Source organism: Populus nigra, chromosome 10 (genome assembly GCF_951802175.1).
Source record: "Populus nigra chromosome 10, ddPopNigr1.1, whole genome shotgun sequence".
NCBI classification, from domain to species: domain Eukaryota; kingdom Viridiplantae; phylum Streptophyta; class Magnoliopsida; order Malpighiales; family Salicaceae; genus Populus; species Populus nigra.
This window is the reverse complement of record NC_084861.1, coordinates 6,520,976-6,540,990: the sequence shown is the minus strand read 5'-3', so window position 1 is coordinate 6,540,990 and position 20,015 is coordinate 6,520,976. Positions and strand designations below refer to the sequence as shown.

General features: G+C 36.1%; 3 protein-coding genes across 4 annotated transcripts; 2 read left to right on the top strand and 1 right to left on the bottom strand.

Annotated features, from left to right (window-relative positions):
• Nucleotides 1–1,466: 1,466 nt before the first annotated feature.
• Nucleotides 1,467–8,424, top strand: LOC133705521 (potassium transporter 6-like). The gene is made up of 8 exons (XM_062130776.1): nt 1,467–1,806; nt 1,901–2,396; nt 2,501–2,554; nt 3,434–3,694; nt 3,796–3,848; nt 5,840–5,963; nt 6,145–6,399; nt 7,228–8,424. The coding sequence occupies exons 1-8, from the start codon at nt 1,768–1,770 to the stop codon at nt 8,286–8,288; spliced, it is 2,343 nt and encodes a 780-aa protein (XP_061986760.1). The 5' UTR covers nt 1,467–1,767; the 3' UTR covers nt 8,289–8,424.
• A 1,112-nt stretch (nt 8,425–9,536) lies between these two features.
• On the top strand, nt 9,537–13,281 carry LOC133704649 (uncharacterized). Of its 2 annotated transcripts, XM_062129539.1 has the most exons (10): nt 9,537–9,906; nt 9,983–10,090; nt 10,342–10,424; nt 10,528–10,661; nt 11,205–11,254; nt 11,361–11,453; nt 12,381–12,472; nt 12,698–12,804; nt 12,986–13,030; nt 13,222–13,281. In XM_062129539.1, the coding sequence occupies exons 1-9, from the start codon at nt 9,596–9,598 to the stop codon at nt 13,025–13,027; spliced, it is 1,020 nt and encodes a 339-aa protein (XP_061985523.1). In that variant the 5' UTR covers nt 9,537–9,595; the 3' UTR covers nt 13,028–13,030; nt 13,222–13,281. The 2 variants fall into 2 exon arrangements, with proteins under 2 accessions (XP_061985523.1, XP_061985522.1); XM_062129538.1 differs by having other exon boundaries at nt 12,986–13,281.
• Nucleotides 13,282–14,200: 919 nt separating this feature from the next.
• On the bottom strand, nt 14,201–18,124 carry LOC133705922 (uncharacterized). The gene is made up of 7 exons (XM_062131371.1): nt 17,738–18,124; nt 17,582–17,662; nt 17,299–17,475; nt 16,325–16,495; nt 15,953–16,162; nt 15,785–15,873; nt 14,201–15,223 (listed from the first exon to the last, which is right to left on the bottom strand). Exons 1-7 carry the CDS (start codon nt 17,832–17,834, stop codon nt 14,558–14,560), a joined length of 1,491 nt encoding a protein of 496 aa, XP_061987355.1. The 5' UTR covers nt 17,835–18,124; the 3' UTR covers nt 14,201–14,557.
• Between the last annotated feature and the right edge of the window lie 1,891 nt (nt 18,125–20,015).

Below are 20,015 nucleotides of genomic sequence, written 5' to 3'. Positions count from 1 at the left end.
AAATGAAAAACTTGAAAACTATCCAATGCGGTCCAAAATTGTCCTGTACTAATTTTTGTAAGCTGACATTAAACAACCAGCTTAATTTCTCTTTTAAATAAATTATTGATCTTCTTTTGCTCTCCAAGTGAGAAAACAATGATGTATCAAGCCCTTATATTTGTCCAAAATATTTCCAAGAAATTATACTCCATTATTCGAAGGGCTGCTGCGTAGTAATATGCTGTCGAGGTTGCTCAGAGTTCAGAAGGCCGTGAAATAACATTAAAAAAACAGCAGCGCTCGACACATGATTACACTGTAAGAGATCCTTAATTACGAAACTATTTGTTTATTTAGCAAGGGTGCCTAATTTATCGGTGATGATTCGAGCATCTGACCAGAAATTTTCCAACGACCAACTCAACGGAAAATTTGTAGTGCTTTCTGCCGTCCTTTCCCTCTTTTTTTGAAGCCAGATGATTGGGAAAATCATTAACTGCACTTCTGCGATGAGTTTTCAAAAGCCAAATGGTTTCTCATAGGTCCTTCTTCAATCAACATTTTGAGTCAACCATGTGTTAAATAGAATCAAACACTTCATCATTGGTCCAATTACAAGATTTTGGCGATGTTCGTCGTTGCCGTTCAACCGGAATTTTAAAATGGCCACTACTTTTCTTCTATTAAAAACCATTTGGTTTTTCATAAAAATAACAGGGAAAATACTCTTTATAAAGCGAAGGGTCATATATATTGTTTTAAAAAAATAATTTTAAAAAATCTAAATCCTAAACTATACCGAGTTCATAAAGATATTAACAAAAACAATCCTGATTGAATGCGAAGACATCTACCTAACAATGTTGATTTTTCTTCACCAGCTGTTTGTTGAATTAAAAAAAAAATTAAGAAAATAATTTATTTCAACATGTTTCATGTCAAACACTAGCTCCAACACAAGTTACATAAAGCAAGGCAGTAGGAGATGGAAAGGGTAGAAGCCATGATCGGAGTTCTCAGTCAAAAGATGCCAAAGGCTGCATTATGCGGGCTCAATTGGAGAGCACGTTGGGACTTCACCACCTTTCCTTCTATCTTGTCATAAATTTAGAGTTTTCAATACAGGATTTATAAATAAAATAGGCAAATTATTACTTGGTCTCTTGATTTTGAACATGTTTATAACTTAGTCCTTCATATTTAAAAAGTGCAACTTGGTCCCTTACCTTAGCTCTTTATTTTCTCGAAGCCCCCACGATGCTGGTTTGCTCTAAGAAAATAGTCAGCAAAAGAATAAAGAGACTAAGCTATAGTTACTATAAAAATACAGGGACTAAATAAAAAAGTAATTTACCGTAGAGACACACTCTTGGACTTTGGAAACAAAAAAAAAAATCTTCACCAGTCACCACCTGATTTTTTTTTTTGAAGGAGTGAAACCATTACCTAATTTCTGTCTCTCTCAAAACTCTGTCTGTCTTAAAATAACGCACGCAACGCAACACTTTGATTTTAGCTTTACTTGGTTTTTTCTACTTTGTCGAGTTGTGTCTGTAGTCGTGGTTGTTCAGCTGCTGTCGACATTCAGCACTAGTGCTCTGCTCAACTAATTAAATTAAAACTGAATTTAGACCCATGTATCTATCCATCTTTATCCCCATCAATGCATGCTTGTGATTTAAAAAAAAAAATAGGAGTACTCCTCCATTTTTATTAGTTTTGCCAAAATGGGTCATCGTCAAATGGAATATTTCAACCTCTGAGAGCTCCCCTCCCAGTCCCGTCATGGATCTGGAAACTGGGATTTCTCAAAACCATGTTAAGGTAAGTTCTTTTTTTAGTATTATTAACCTTTGTTGCTGAAGAAGAATCATATAAATATGTGTTTTTCTTTTTCCTTTCGTGGGGTGTGTTTCAGAGAGAATCATGGAAGACAGTATTAACTTTGGCATATCAAAGTCTAGGAGTTGTGTATGGAGATTTAAGTACTTCGCCGCTATATGTATACAAGAGCACGTTTGCTGACGATATTCAACATTCTGAGACAAATGAAGAGATTTATGGTGTCCTGTCTTTTGTTTTTTGGACTCTCACTTTGATCCCTTTGTTAAAATACGTGTTTATAGTGCTAAAAGCTGATGATAATGGCGAAGGAGGTACTTTTGCTCTCTACTCCTTGCTCTGTCGGCATGCCCGAGTCAACTCACTCCCCAATTGCCAGGTGGCTGATGAAGAGCTTTACGAGTACAAGAAGGATGCTGCAGCTACTTGTTTGGCACCAAAAACTACTTTTGGTTCAAGATTGAAATCTACTCTTGAGAAACACAGGGTTTTGCAGAGGTTCTTACTTTTGCTGGCTTTGATTGGGACTTGTATGGTCATTGGTGATGGTGTCCTAACCCCTGCTCTTTCTGGTAATCATCACTTATTAGATCTCTTCCAGCTTGTAAATGTTTTATTTTTGCTTTTTAGGCTCTAATTGAATTACTTGTGCGATCATCGGGTACCATATATACAGTTTTCTCCGCGGTTTCTGGCCTTGAGCTTTCCATGTCAAGAGAGCATCACAAATGTAAGATACCTGCCGCTTCTTTTCTCGTTTTCTGTTTCGGAATTCCAATGTCCCTTTTCGATTTATACAACTCCATTCTCTGTAGTATATTAATTATGGCCGACTGGCTTTAGGGCTAAGGTTATTGCTTTTGCTTTCTCTGCGTGTTTCTTCTAGAAACTTCTTTCCATTCGAATAACTTTTGGTTGGAATTTAATGCCATGGCAAGCAATTCAGAGCTCATAATGCGTCCTGCTGTCTTGACAATTTTCATTATTCTTTAGAACTTCTGGAACTTGCTTATTATATTCATGTCTGGTATGCATCTTGTTTTTCAAAAAGAACTGTATTATGGAGCTCGTGATGCTACTTTGTCAATTATGCAAAATTGTGGCCAATTAGCATGCTAAACTAGCATTTTTCGGGTACATCTCTAGATTAGATACTCAAAAGGAAGTGATGTGAAATGATGTACTTGATTTGAAAATTTTCTGCAGTTTAGATGCTCAATAAGAAAAAAATAATGATGTTGACATATTCAAATTGTAACTGCGAAAAGTAAAAAGTACTAAAAATGTGATTATCCTATAGAAAATGACTACCATAATTTCCAAGTTTGAAAAGTAGTCCCTTTCATTTTTAAACACCTGTGACGATGGATGTTATATTTCAATAATCTTCTGGTTGGGGGTGGCAGGGGTTTGCTTCCATGTGATGAACAAAAACTGTGGAATTGAGTCCAAATTTATGCTTCATTATACTTCAGTTACTCCCATTGTTAGTGCACGAGGCTGCTTCTTTTTTGTATTCATACTGCTATTATCATTGGTGGCATGGCATACTGTAAATTTCATGCCTCTTACTGTGGCATTGCCTGCTGAAAAATCAATAATTTTGCAGATGTGGAAGTGCCAGTTGCATGCATCATACTCATTGGCTTGTTTGCCCTTCAGCATTATGGCACCCACAGGATTGGATTCTTGTTTGCACCGGTGGTTCTAATGTGGCTTCTGTGCATCAGTGCCATTGGGATATATAATATCATACACTGGAATCCTCATGTTTATCAAGCTCTATCACCTTATTACATGTACAAGTTTTTGAGGAAAACTCAACGAGGAGGTTGGATGTCCTTGGGCGGGATTTTGTTGTGTATAACAGGTGATTATTGGATTAACTGTTTCTTTTAGGCCATATACAAGCAAAGAGTTAGCAACCACCTCTTATTCTCTCGTTCTTGTTTATTCTTTTTCAAAAAACAGGCTCAGAAGCTATGTTCGCTGATCTTGGACACTTTTCTCAATTGTCAATCCAGGTATATATACTTTAAAAACTCTGTTCTACTTAAATGAGGTTTTCTGTACTCAGTTAAGTTGGCGTGCCTGTCACAATAATAGTTGGGAGATGTGCTACTTTCATGCTTGTATCAGTCACTGTTATAGAGCAGCGTGTTGATTAGTGTGTTTTGAGCTTTGTGAGTTCATATCATGATACCTTACAAGGTTTCTGATCCTGCAAGTACCAATTCGTAGCATCCCTCTAGGTTTATGAGATTTTGGATGTTCAAGACCTGATGGTCGTGTCCTTTTCTCCTTAATGTATATCTGCATATGTTATGGATTACTTTCAAACAGCTTCATTAATGTATATCTGCATATGTTATGGATTACTTTCAAACAGCTTCATTAATGTATATCTGCATTTGTTATGGATTACTTTCAAACAACCTTTGCTGCTTCTTTAACAGAAAATGAATCTTTCCTCGGATGCAATCTTAATATCATGGTGCATGCCAATTTTTCTTCATAGTATTTTTCATTTACTTCTTGAAATGTTTCCTGGAAGACTAAATTGTTCCCATGGTGACCCAGCCAAGAAAAGGGGCCTATTTTGATTTGACTTTCAATTCTATATATTTTGGTATTCCTCACAGACATGGGATATTTAGGAATACATCTTATTTAGGGATCCTATACTATTTAGGAATTGAGGTTATTTAAGAACTAGAATATTAATAGTGTTTTGTATTTTTTTCTTCTTCTCTTATTTGAATTTCAATTTGCTATTTAACTTAGAACAATTAAGGCTTTTTTAGTGCCTATAGAAGGGGTTCTATGTAATTGGAAGGCCTTTGATGATATAATCATGAATATTTTGGTTTGGTTTGGGACTGTGGCCTAGAGTACTCTTCTTCTATTCTTTTCTCCATATGCTAGTTTCTTCTTCTTCTTTATTTCTTTCTTGCTATAGTAACCTTGGTTGCTATTCACAGCTACAGTAAAAATCCTAATTTCCCTCTAAATCCTGGATCTTCTGTCCCAGCTATCACGAGACACCTGCAGGACACGTCTTACATTATCCTACACCAGTTTGCTATCAAAGCTAAAGTAATTTATTCTCTGTCCTCTTATCCAAGTTTCTTTCTCGGGTACCATCTTCCAAGTTATCATGATGGTTATATATGCCCAACTCTCCTAAAAGTTTCAGACATTTCAAGAAGAATTTGAAGTCGTAAAAGACAAGGTTAAAACAATGAAATCAATGAGATAACAAAATTGGCAAAGCTGGATGAGATAAAGCAGCATTCTACAAGCTCTTGGCTGCAACTGTTGGCGATAATCCAGGGCTGGAAACGTCTATAGCAGGCTCAATTTCTACATGAATGCAACCAGCAAGTAGTTTTACTCTACCTTCTTCATTGCCCATGAAAATAACATTGTTTTGCCTCATTTACAGGAGTTGCAAACTGAATTTTATGTTTTTATTTCATATTTATTTTTTGAACAATTAGGGCTTTTGGTGCCCATGGAAGGAACACCTATTCTTTGTAATTGCAAGTGACTACTGGAATTATGAGTATTTTAGTTTAGTTTGGGGTTGCAATCTAGAGTATTCTTTTTTCTCTTTTCTCGAAGCTCTTTCTTCTTCTTCTTCTCCTCTTCCTCCTAAATTCTTCCTGCAAAGGTTCTTATCATATCCATAATGACATTCCAGTTTCTTCTAAATATTTTTCTAATATACTTTATTTCGCACACGCCAAACTCTAGCAATCCTGTATGACACCATGCTAATTTTCCCTACTCATACTGTTTTGGGAAGATACATAAGAATATTTTTCTTTCATAATGTCAGGAGAAGCACTCATAGTCTTGTCACCCAGCATAGCGTATCAACTTAAAAACTATTCCCGTTCAAAATATAATATGCAAATAAATTATTGTAAAAGTAAAATAATCTATTTAAGGTTAAATGACATGAGATTTCATTAGTCCATGCCTTATTCTAAAAGTCATTCATTTCCTGCAGATAGCGTTCACCTCCTTGGTTTATCCATCCTTGATTCTTGCATATATGGGACAAGCTGCTTACCTATCTCAACATCATGCCATTGATAGTGATTACCGCATTGGATTTTACGTATCTGTTCCGGGTAGGTGCCTTTAAGATGTCTTCATGAAGGTTATTATTAAGAAGTTTTCTGAATCAATTTTCTAAATAAAATCAAGTGGCAATTTTTTTTTTTTTGGAAACTTTTTTGGGACAAATAGCATCATTCTTTGGATATTATGCAAGTTTTGACTGACCTGAAGTACGCAACATTATCGTTCCAGATAAATTACGATGGCCAGTTTTAGTTATAGCCATCCTTGCTGCAGTAGTTGGAAGCCAAGCCATCATCACTGGAACATTCTCAATAATCAAACAGTGCTCTGCTCTGAGCTGCTTCCCTAGAGTCAAAATAGTTCACACATCATCCAAAATCCATGGTCAGATCTACATCCCAGAGATAAACTGGACTTTGATGCTGCTGTGCTTGGCTGTTACTGTTGGTTTCAGGGACACAAAACGTATGGGTAATGCCTCAGGTATGACTCTTGGCGGTGTTGAACTCTAGTGCATGATCTCTTGCTATGCATAGAAATCTAACGTGTGTTTTACTTGTTCATTAAATATCTATTGTGCTGTGAGTACTTTAGGTTCTAGCCTCAGCTTGAAGCATGTTATTCAAAGAATTATAAATGGATATCATAGGTAGTTGGTTGTTCAGTACCATTCAACACAAGGCTTTTGCCATGAGATTGTCCTGATGAACACAGCCATCTCTCTATAAATTCCAATTATTTCTTTTATATGATTTACGAGTAATATCAACTGAGTGAATTGAATTTTCCAAATCTAAGTACACAAGTTATTAATAATTAGACTATCCACCAGCCAATTCATGGTACTGGTAATTTGTGCTAAGAATGCTGCATTGAGCAGGAAGCCCCTTATCTTACATTTAAGCATGCCAAAGATCATTAAACTCTAGCATCATAATGATAGGGCCATTACATGAAAGTCAATAGACTATTCTGTTTGCACAAGGAGCTATTCAAGTGTATGTATGCAGCTGCATGGTTGGTGCAGTACTGTAATGAGCATTTGCAGAGAAAGAGAAGCTGGATTTATCTATTTGATCTTTAAGTAAAAAAATTTTATGAAACCTTAATGTCATTAGAAAGAACTTGCCTAGATGTAGTTTCGTAAAATGGTAGAACTTGGGGTATCATGCAAATAAATTCCAAGATGTGGATTCACTGTTACTTGGTTGTTATGAAATCTCTCATAATGCTTCTTGAGAAATAAGTGTGCTTGAAAGGGTTGACTGAAATTTCATTACTGCTTCTAATACCTTGCTCATTTTGGAACAGGTTTGGCGGTTATAACCGTCATGCTGGTTACTACATGCCTGATGTCTCTAGTTATCGTCTTATGCTGGCACAAGAATGTCTTCTTTGCAATATGCTTTGTGTGCTTTTTTGGCACAATTGAAGCTCTTTACTTCTCAGCTTCCCTAATAAAGTTCTTGGAAGGGGCCTGGGTTCCTGTTGCCCTCTCATTCATCTTCCTGATCGTTATGTGTGTGTGGCACTATGGCACACTCAAAACATACGAATTTGATGTCCAAAACAAGGTCTCCATTAATTGGCTACTTAGCTTGGGTCCTAGCCTTGGTATTGTGCGTGTCCGAGGAATTGGCCTCATACACACGGAGCTAGTTTCTGGAATCCCGGCAATCTTCTCCCACTTTGTTACCAACCTTCCAGCATTCCACCAAGTCCTAGTCTTTCTCTGCATCAAATCTGTCCCTGTTCCACATGTTAGAGCCAAGGAACGGTTTCTAATAGGGTACATTGGCCCAAGAGAATACAGGTTGTATAGGTGCATCGTGCGATATGGATATTGTGATGTTCACAAGGATGACATGGAATTTGAGAAGGATCTTGTATGCAGCATAGCAGAGTTTATACGCTCAGGGAATCATGAACCCAATGGCGCGAAGGATGACTCAGAGAGTGAAGATGGCAAAATGACAGTAGTTGGAACATGCTGTACTCATACAGATGGAATCCAATTGAAGGAGGATGATGTTGACAACATAGAGTCAGCTGGCACCTCAGAGTTGAGGGAGATAAGGTCGCCACCTGTGATTCAACCTAGGAAAAGAGTAAGGTTTAGAGTACCAGACAGCCCGAAGATCAACAGAGGTGCCAGGGAGGAGTTGCAGGAACTTATGGAAGCTAGAGAAGCTGGGATTGCTTACATATTGGGGCATTCCTATGTGAGGGCCAAACAAGGATCTAGCATGCTGAAGAAGCTTGTAATAAATTATGGGTACGGGTTTTTGAGGCGAAACAGCAGGGCACCTGCCTCTACACTAAGTGCACCTCATGCATCTACTCTGCAGGTGGGGATGGTATACCATGTTTAACTCTTTTTGTTATACGTACAGGATATAAACTGGTCATGTACATTTTGTAGTAGATCATAAAAAAAAAAAAAAACCTCATACATTTTTTTTAACAATGTGGTTGATGATGAAGCTCTTATTCGTGAGCAGTTTAGCACTTAACAGTTTTCTAATCAAGGACAGTTGACCATGCTCGAGTCTGTCAAAATAATGGGTTTCGGGATCACTGAAAGTGGCATGACCACCTGAGGCCAAAGCTGAGTGCGTTTTCCACCCTCTAATTCTTCCTTTTTTGCATGGTCTCTTCCCTTTTTTCTGTGTCATCTCCGTTTCTTCTTTTTTATTTTCTCTCACCTTCTTTTTGAACAACATCTCCTCTATTGCATTTAGAAATTATTTTTAAAAAAAACATGTTTTATTATTATTTTTTAAATTTTATTTTTAATAATAGTGCAACACAAAAAAATAATTTAAAATAAATAAATTCAAAAAAATAAATAAATATGATCGGACTGGAATATCAAACATTAACCAAGTATAAGTTAGTCCGTGGATATAACTTCTTCCAGATTATGTTCCAAAAACGAAAAAAAATTGAAGTCATTTCAGGGTATCACTGTACTTGGATGGCTATCCCTGCAGCCACTTCATAAAATCTTTAATAAAATGAAGATTTGGCGAGTTGTAGAAATGTCGCGGTACTTTTTGGGATTAAAGCTTAATTATTCTCATGCATAATATTTAAATAAAATTATCATGTTGCCCACAATTTGCGTTAAAAATATTTACGTTTTAAAAATATTTTTAATCTTTTTTAAAAAATTATTATAATGTATTTACAATAAAAATATTTTTAAAAAATATTTATTATCACATTTCCAAACATTACAAAATAAATTTAAAGAAAAATCCAACATAAATGTAAATAACAAAGAATAAGATGCAGAGGAACATAGGCTACAGCAGTGGGGAGTAATTTTTTTTTATAATAATAGACATTTTAACTTCACCTGATCCCATTTTTTACTGGTATTTAGGAGTGTATTGATAATTATTTTTAAAAATATTTTTTATTTAAAAATTTATTAAAATAATATATTTTTATTTTAAAAAATTATTTTTATATTAATATATTAAAATCATTCTATAATAGTATAATGCAATTCCAAACAGAGACCAGTAGAAGCAACTTATTTTTGAAATAAATAAACCAAAATTCAAGACACTGACAAAGTTTAAACAGGACTGATGATACCATCATATCATCTTATCCTCCTGCACTGGAGTCAAAAGGAGGGGGTATCGTGTGTCCGCTCCAAAACAAAACAATGGTTTTTTCTTCTTCTACTACAATAGTCCCATCATCATTATCATGCCTTGCTCAATCTTCACTCTACTGTCTATCGGATTTCCCAATTCTAGTCAAACGGACCGGTTCTTCCCTTCTTTCCTGCAGACAGAAAGTAGTTCTGCTGAGGCCAAAGCGACGTCAGTTAGCTTCTTCAATTTATGCTGGAAAGGAATCCAAAGCCAAAGTTGAAGCGCAGGACAAGGGATTGGAATGGCCAATAATCAAGCGATGGGACGTGCCTTGGCCATGGCAAACGATTTCCTTAACCTCACTTGCCTGTGGAATAAGGTTTCTCTTATTTTTTACTATTATTACTGTCATCTGTGCAGTTTTTTGTTTTTAGCTTCTGATTTTCGGCAGGCAGCTTTATTCTGACAGGTTTGGTTGAGGCAACGGCCATACCATATTTAGGAATTAAGATTGAAGAGCTAAGTTTAGACGAGAAAGCGGAGATACTGCTTTTGGACCAAAGGTATACTAATTTCATTTTAATCTCTTGGTTTTTGTGACTAAGTTCATCTCTCTGGTCTTTTCCTGTAAGAGTTGGCTATCCAATTCTTTCTGATGGCTTAGGAATAAGGATGTAGCATGCCCCCTTTAACCATCACCTCACCAATTTCAAATTTATAATATTGAATATTGATCGCGTGTAATAAACAATATAAAAATGTCCACTACATTTGTTAATTTGTTTTGGCTTTTTTCTTATTATTTTTTTGGTAGCATTGCAACTGCCGTTGTGCTTGGAGTTCTTTATGGAATCCTCAACACTTTCCAACCTCTTCCTGAAGATGTGTTTCGCTATGGTACTGATCAATCTTTTACTATGATAACTTGCTTTCTGTTTATAATTTCTATCTGGGTTTTGGGTTTTCTTCTTTAGTTTAATATTGGGCACTGTTGTGTCAGATTTAAAGGAACCTTTCAATCTAGAAAAAGGGTGGCTCTTATGGGCGGGTATTGGTCTTGCTAGTGCTCTGCTTGCTGTTGCATTGACCGGAGTTGCTGTGTCTACTTTCAGTGGCGAGACCCCACAGAGAGAGGTCAGGATTAGTTTTTTAGCTTCAATTGTTTTCTTCTTCGGAGACACCGAAATATATATATATATATATATATATATATATATATATATATATATATATATATATATATAGATAGATAGATAGCTTTAGATAGGCCTTTCTTACCATGAATGACTATAAAACGATGCCATACAGATACAAATTAACAAATGTAGTGCTTCTTTCTGTTGGTGGAGTGAATTGCTAACTTATGCATAGCGTTAGATAGGCCTTTCTTACCATGAATGACTATAAAACGATGCCATACAGAAACAGCACGCCTCATAAATGGACTCGCTGTGTATCTATATGACTGTGTAATCAGTGGTAATTCTGATAGAAGCGCCTCTGATTGTTTCATGCATGATGTTTCTGACTGAAAGAACTAGAGTTAAATGGCCAGGTTTAATGTGCTTAACTTGAATGAAAGAAGTGACTTGGTTGATTTTCCGTTTGGCATATGGTAATGAACATCTAAGCGTTTGTGTGTTTTCTTCTATATTAATTTATATGACATGGTTGCAGACTGATGCTCTTGTTCGACTTCTTCCATTGATTGGATCTTCTAGTATCAGGTATATAGATAACAGATTGTTTGCAATTCTATATGGTTTGATTGTGAACCTGCCTAACTGGTAAGGAAGCTTATTTTTATAGTGTGTGCTCTTGCTATCTCTGCAGCACCGCTTGCTTGATTGGCATCACTGGTGTCCTTGCTCCAGTTTTGGAGGAGAATGTCTTTCGAGGATTTTTCATGGTGTCTCTGACAAAGTGGTATTATTCTTTTTTCTGATTTCAGAAAATAAGCTGTCCTCTTTCCCTTTTGATAAAGAAACTTGTGCTTATATTAATCACCTTCAGTTGAGAGTTTAAACCAAGTTGCTCAGCTCAGGAGATAAAATTGTGTCCTGCATAACATTTTGCAGTTAAGTTTGAGAATTCAACCAAAAGCAGTGTATACTGATAGAAGTAAATAGCTAGTTGGAGAGAAAATACAGAAAGTGATTCAGATGTCTGCTACCTATCAGTTGGAGAACAATTAAATAGCCTGATGTTTAGACAGGTCTCAAATTCTCAGAGCTGTGGCATGTTACATGCCATGTGCTTATAAAAAGGGGGGTGGGAGTAAGATAAATAGCTTGCAAGACTATGAAATCAGAAATGATAATATTTTAAAAAGAATGGATCTGCAATAGCCACTAGTTGAGGAGCAGATGAGATTAAGTCAGCTGATTTTTTCTACTGCTCTTTGCAAATTTTATTGGCCCTCATATGATACGTTGTCAGTCAAAATATTTAGACTACTTTTACTGTAGTTTGATGACTGCTCTGGTGACAAGTCTGATGAAGTCCTTGTTGAGGGTGAATAGCATAGCCAAATACAACATCGGTCAAGATTGAGTGGCCCATTACCGGTTGGAACAGGCTGACTCAGATTTGTCCAATTTTAGGATCAGTTGACCAAATTGGAATCACTGGAATAAGTCAGTTATTTTACACAAGCACAAGGGGGAAATGTGGTTAATTCTTATTACATCCGTCTATTTCCATGTAATCAAAATGTGCTTGGAAATTTGATCTACAAATTGTGTAATTTGTATTTTTGCATCAAGGATGGTTGAGCTATTTGGATTTGACCGTCTTTTTTTTTTTGCATTGGTGATTTATTTTCCAAGTTCTATTTCTTTGCTTTTTCTGCAGGGTACCTACACCAGTTTCTGTCCTAATTAGTGCGGCTGTATTCGCATTAGCACATTTAACTCCAGGAGAGTTTCCCCAACTATTTGTGTTAGGTAAGATGTGTAGATTGATGACTAGATCAAAAGTTGTTGTGTACCTTCTCTGAAGGAAATGCCCATTCCATGATGAAGCTTTCTTTTTTGAGGTTGATGGTTTGAACTTTCTTGATAACATTTTGATCTTCAGTTATTTGATAATGAACGAACTGGATTTCGTATAGATAAATTCAAAACATGTACTTTTTTGGAGAAAACAAATCAACTCGTTCATCTCTGTAGGGACTGCGCTTGGATTTTCATATGCTCAAACTCGCAACCTTCTAACACCAATCACAATTCATGCTTTCTGGAACTCGGGAGTAGTCCTCATTCTCACCTTGCTTCAGGTATATTGCTTGCTGTCTGATGGTTACTATTAAGCTTCATGAGAACTCAAATTTAGCTTTCTACTGTTTGGACTCTGAGGGCGGTCAAAAAAGGGGTTTGCTTGGAGTGATAAATATTTGCCCTTTTAAGTTGTTGAATGAAGAAATAAAGCTAACACCGTTTCTGGTTGTTTCTATCCAGCTCCAAGGATATGATATCAAGGAATTGTTGCAGGCAACCTGATAGGTATAAAATTTATTCATCCACTATTCAGCTTTTGCGAGCAGGACCTGTTCCTTTGTGTACCATTTCCATATAGATTTTCATGTTCTTATGCAAGACAGGTCGAATAACAGATGGAAAATGATAGATGTTTGAAGTTGATTTGTTAGTCTTAGCTATCAGATCGAGAGAACATGATCTTAACTTTTCTGCAGGATTTTGCAACCTAATTTGAGCATCTTCATCGCTGTCTGTTTTCGATGGATTTTTGCCTAGATCAACACCTGTGGTCTTCTGTGCGTTGTCTGCAGTCATAGTTGTTTTAAGTTAGATGTGTTATTCTACAAAGAGCCACAAAATGTTCATGGAATTTCAAGGTGTTATTTACCGATCACCATACACGAATAATCACATTCGCGCAAAACCTGAAAATGGCAATTTCTTCCAATTCAAGCATTACCAAAAGTAGCATTTCCCTGGCCCCGAGAGGTGTGAAAATACCTTTTTGATGCGACGAGTAGAAAGTCACTTAAGTTCAAAAACCTCGCCGGCCTGAGCAATTACTGAATGATGTATCGTGCCCCTTCGACAACCTCGTAGGACCAAATCCGGGATGTCACAGGTCCCGCGAATATTGGCACGGAATTGTTGATCCCTCGCCTTTATCCCTACGTGGTGACTTCCAGGCCATTCACATCCCAATAGACTTCCAGGCCATTCACATCCCAATAGGTGGCTAAAATGACCGTTCTGTCCTCTACTTTCTTAATCTAGTCATATTGAACCCTAATTGGCCCCTCTACTACTAACTTGGGGAAATTTAAAGCATCCATCAATCTCCTTGAAAAAGGAACGTGATGGTGAGGTTCATCAAGCAGCTGCCAATAAGAAAACGATGCGTGTACATGAATAGCTGCCGAAAGTAGAAATTGATAGCCCAAGATAATTAGTTAATGTACACTAAGGTTATCAAAGCACATAAGGCTTTCCAAAAATAAACTTTCTAAAGAATACATTATAAAAAAGAATGGATAATAAAAAACCCAGACCGACTCTAGAAATTTCGAAATCCGAGTTTCTTCTTCGTCTATTTTAGCTACAGAACAGGAGATGCTGGGCCATGGACATGACGTTGGAGGATTTGGAGTCTAATTGGCTAACAAAAATCGAAACAAATGCTATAAGATCAAAACGAGAAATGAAAGTGAGAGTTATTTTGATTCCAACAGTATGGAACATCAAAGCATGCCTTGTTGATATGTAATCACGGCTACTGGGCTGCATAACTCTTCAAAGGCCCTCACCTAATCATTGGCAACCACGCATTTGACACACAGAATCAAAGACAAGCATTTTCATAATTTATCAAAACACCAGGTAATACAACAGGCCTATAATATTTTTACCCGACCGATTAAACCCTAAAAAGCACTGAGCAGCTCCCAAAAATACTTCATTCTTGAGAATAAAACCCGACACCATGTATATCCTGAAGCACTCATATCAAGATGGAATTAGGTTATAGCTCCAAAATCTCAGAATGTCACATACTTAATACCCCTTAGCATAATGGAGAGAATTGGTTCGAGAACGAATGTTGTGGAGGTAGTGTTTTGGATCTCCATAATCAACGGGCTTTGTCACCATAGTTTCATACTTCCCATCCTGCCCTTGAACTGCCCCAAATACAATCTCATTGGTTTTTTCATAGCTTTGCTCGTAGTAAGTATGTGGTGTAGAGGATTGATACCGATGATGATGCTGCTGCTGCTGTAAATCACCATCCCACCCACTATAGATGGAACGACCTTGCCGCCATTGATGCATCTTCTCCGTATCCTTCGACATGAATGGGTAGGTTTTCCTTGGTGTTGGGGTTCTGGATTCAATTGAAGGAGGCTCGTCTTCATCTGGTATCACAAAGCTGTCTTGTACAGGCCAAGAAGACGATTGCTTCTGATGCTGATGCTGATGCTGATACTGCTGCTGCTGGTAGTTTTGATACTGATAGCTTACTGGCTTCTTCCTAAAACTGGGGACTATACCTCCAAAAATTTCCATAACCGAAGCCCCTGTGTTGATGAAAAGCTTGCCAAGTGATCCAAATAGGCCTTCTTCATGCTTCTCCTGTTCATCTTCGGTAGGGATTAAAGGTGGCCTGATCGATTTGATAGGCTTCTGGTAAGGAATTCCTGTAATGCTCATTTTCATTGCAACCTGATCAGGAGCACAACAAAGGAGGTTAAACAATTTCTGTCCATTGTGCACAAGAAGATGCTAACCAGGATATGAGAAATGTGATTGAACTACTTTCAGACAAGAGATGGCATTGCCATTTTGGCACAGAATAACATGAATGAAATAGGATTGCATGGCTAACCTCACTGAAGTGATTTCCAAAAAGAAAATTACTTTTAAATTTCATTTAAGTAGATTTATTTCCTCCTGGCAATGCCATGAAGCGTAATTCTGCAAAGGCTTATCTGGTCTAGCCATCCACTCACCAAACAGAGGGAAAAACTATTAAAAAGTTAACTAAGCAAATAAAATAAACAAGAGGGAAAAAAACCAACAAAACAAAACAACAGACGAAGTTAACTAAACAAATAAAATAAATAAAAGAGGAAAAAAGAACAAAACAATAGACGAGTTCGGATGGCTCCATGTAGAATAGTCTGTTCAATGGTTCATTATAAAGCATCCCTTTAATTATCCTATGGAATAAGGATGCAAGAAATGACAATTTATTTATTTATTGAAAAATAAGTCAATACTTACATTCTGAGGAGAAACAATCATTCCCACTCTACGTTGCAGCAGTGCTAGCATGTAACCAAAGAAGCCAGCTGCTACTAGCACCGCAATTCCTGCAAAGAAGGAAGATCACATAAACATCAAAGCATGTTAACAAATAAGAGAAGATAAAATTCGGATGGATCAGTTTACCAAGAGGAAAACCACTTCCATATTGATAAGCACAGTCGTCAAAATGCAGCTGGATCTCCCTGATGGCTCGATTTCCTCTGTCTATAACAAGTAGGGAGCAACTGCTTCCTATGTAAACCACATCAAAATCATTAGAAAAGTTTGCATCTTCACTTGCCCCATCAACATGGCTCCCTCGGCCCCATTTCCCTCCAGCAATTGTTGTAACCCCTGCATGAAGTTTTTTCAACCATATCAGCTACTAGCATCAACAGCCAACATCAGTAACAACCTGATATTGATAGTAGTAATTATCAAGATCTACAGTGAAGCTGAGAGAAATTTAAGGTTGCTTTTGAACCCCCTCCCAAACAAAAAACTGATAGCATCTACCTGCATCACTTATCTTCCTGATTGCCATATTCATGGTGTCTGCAACATAAATGTTTCCTCTGTCATCTACAGTAAGCCCTTTTGGGTGGTTCATCTTTGCCTCTCTTAACTTCCCATCCACGTGTCCAGAGTATCCTTCATGGGATCCAGCAACCAGCTTAGGTCTGCTGTCTGCAGTTTTCCGGTAATTTCCATTAAAAAATCCAAAAAGAAGGGCATGGAAAGTGCCAAGAAACTTCATCCTTATCAAACTAGTTATTAAAAGGTGGGGTTCCGTAAGTAAAATGTCTTCAAACATACAAAAGATGCATATCGGATATAGGCACAAGCTTGACTGAATGGAATTCTCACATTAGGCACATAGGTACAAGTCATGCAGATGTACATCAGATAAAGAATCGGCTTGCAGGTGTGAGATATGATATCAGCTCTAAGTTATCGCACCTGGTTTAGGGTCAAGGATATGTAGCAAATGGTTAGGAATGAATGCAACACCATGAAAAGTGAAAATAAGAAAACGTATTTCTTTGTAAATTGCAGCATGCTTAAAGTAGCAATCCATCGCAGTGCACGGTGAAGGGAAGAGGAAAATTTCATCATAAATGAGTTTGTGCTGGCATCTCTTTCTGGAACTTTTTTTCCCCACTAAAATTGGCATAGCATTTTTCTTTTTAAGATGAAATTGATATAGCATTTGACATTCTGGGAAAACAATGGATGCGACAAATTGAACATGCAGGTTATCTGCATCTTAAATACAAAACTACTAAATCACGGCCTCGAAGATTTTTTTGAGATTCAGTACAAAGTTTAATGGAAAAAAGAATGGAGTTCTGAGAAATTAGCCGAATTGTCAAAATAAATAACGCTCAAAACAACTTCATTAAAAAAAAAACAAAAAAAACAAGGAAAGTAATTCATCGAGACAAGAGCATTCAACCAACATCTCATGACATCACAAACAACCCACTTACAGAGAGACAAGGAATCAGATATCCTGTAAATGTTACTGTTAGCAGAATCCAAAATCAGAAGCTCTCCGCTGGGCAACACCTGCACGGAGTAAGGCTCGATCCCAAGCTTGCTTCCATCAAACACAGTCTCCACAGTATACCCACTCTCAAACTTCATCATTGGACGACCAGAGATCACTAGCCACGAAAATTTCATAAGCCAGGAACCAGCAAACAAACAGAACATAGCAGAACAAAAGGAGCAAAGGTGGTAGTAGAATCAGGTAGAATCAGAGATCCAAACCTGTTTTGGTGGTGGCCTTCAGAGACCACAACCACTTCATGAGAGCAGACACGACATTTGAGAAAAGCCCACCAACAATCTCTACGAGAATAGAAAAATTTAGCTAAAATTTTCACGACAAGCAAAAAACAGATGAAACAAAAGCACCTCACTCACTTGCTGGTGAAGTAGTAGTAGGAACTGAAGTGACACCTCCAAAAAACAAGAGCATAACAAAACACAAAACCAGCACATTCTTCCCCATTTCACTCATTGCTTCTATTTTCAATGCGAACTTGAAGATTCAAGCTCTGTGCATTGCAAGGAACCCTAGTTCATATCTGGGTTATTGTTAAGCAGGAGGTGGGGTTTTTTTTTAACGTTTCTATGAGAAAATAAAAGGAGAAAGTAGCTCCATAGAAGGGAGGATAGGAAAGGTAAAAGGTGACTCAGAAAAGGACGATTAAAAAAGAGAAGGAAAAAGCGAGGTCACTGGCTCTGTGCCAGGTGGTGCTGGGGTGCTGTGCTGCTGCTCTCTGCTAAGACTTAAGAGACATTATTTTGAGCTCGAGACGAGCTAGAAAATCATATTTGATTGTTAAGGAGAAATGAGCTCGGTAATCCCTGTGTTATTTTATTCTTGCTAACTTGCCCCTCTTCATGTAGTATTTTTATTTCAACCCCTGTAATGTTCTTCTATCTGTTAATACGATCCTTCTGTCCATCATCTCCTTAAACATTGTTAATGTGGGCCCTTGATGTTAAATATAATAACTTTCTGGTACTTCGGAAATATGAATAAAAAATAATTTCTTACTTCAAAATAGAAAATGACTTTTTTCTCTAGCTAATTTACGTGTTCTATGGCTGAAAGGCATAAGTTATTTTTGTTTTTCTAATTTTTTATATAAATATAATTCCATTTGTTTACTTGTTTAAAAAAGAGTGGGATCAAATTAAAGGATCATCAAAAGCTAGTAGTGCAAGGGCAACATTGGGAAAATTATAGGATGAGTATCATATTAATAGAATTGAATAGTACAGGGACCACGAGCTCATTGCTCCTGAATCCTGTTTGTAAATGCCTTGGAAAATCCCCTCTTTTTCTTTTTCTTTTTCTTTTTCTTTTTCTTTTTCTTTTTCTTTTCTATCTACGTCTGAATGATCGTCCTCCGACCCCATCCTCTTGCAACGTCACATTTATTCCATGTTTATTTAGGGACCCATGTGGGGTTACATAACATTCTTTCACCGCCTCAAAAAAAAATTAAAATAAAAAGAAAAATAGTTGATGGCCTAATTTTTTTTAATTTTTTTAACTGGTTCTTGTTTAAAAATATTTTTTATTTAGGAATATATTAAAATAATATTTTTTTATTTTTTAAAAATTATTTTTTATACTAATACATCAAAATAATCTAAAAATATTAATTTAAAAAAATATATATATTTAAAAAAAAAATTCAAAAATATTTTTAAAATGCCAAACCTAACTGAACTAATTTCAAAACACGGGGAGATAAGGATTTTTATCGGGATATCTCGGTTCATCATTTCTTACCTGGGAGCAGTAGAAAGCATAGATAATTTGAGATATCTTTTTTTTTTTTATCAATCTTTGCATAAGTCGTTTTTTTTAATTTTCTCTATGAAACTATCTTGCATTTAATTCTCCGTGCTGATCCAGTTTTCTTGATTCTTTTCAATTTCCCATTGCATAGCGTGTTTAACAATTCCGTATTTTGTTTTTGTCATTTTTTTATTTTACTTATCATACTATACTATAGTTTTTAACTGTTTATCATAATGCATTTTAAAAAAATATATATTAAAAAAATACTAATGAAATTGCTAAAAAAATGTAAAGTATGAAATATTAAAATCTAGATATGAAAATATTAATTGTTCATACTTAAGTATAGCAATTTAGTCTGAGTTTGAGTTTAATAGATGTTTATCTTATATGAATGAATTGATATTTTTTAGATAATTACTTTGTCAAGTAAATAATAGATAGGGTGTGAAGATTATCAAACTTGATTCAAAACCTGCATGAGTTTTAATGTTGACATAAAACACACACATTTATATATATATATGATATTTATCATTTCATTGGTTAGTACATACATGTATATATAGACACACTTGTATGTATGTATGTATATATATATATATATATATATATATATATATATATATATATATATATATGCGTGCGTGTGTTATTTGATAGTAAATAATAGTTAGATAATTGATCTTTATATAAATATTTGGAACTCGATTAATAACTTATAGATATTTAAATTTTATACCAAGTAGACAATAAATAAGATATGGATATCAAGAAATCCAACTAATAGAATACTCATTATCATTCTTATTCATATCCAAACCTGAAATAACTATTGAATCCTATAGAGAATGATTTTTTTATATCCAAATCTGACCCAGT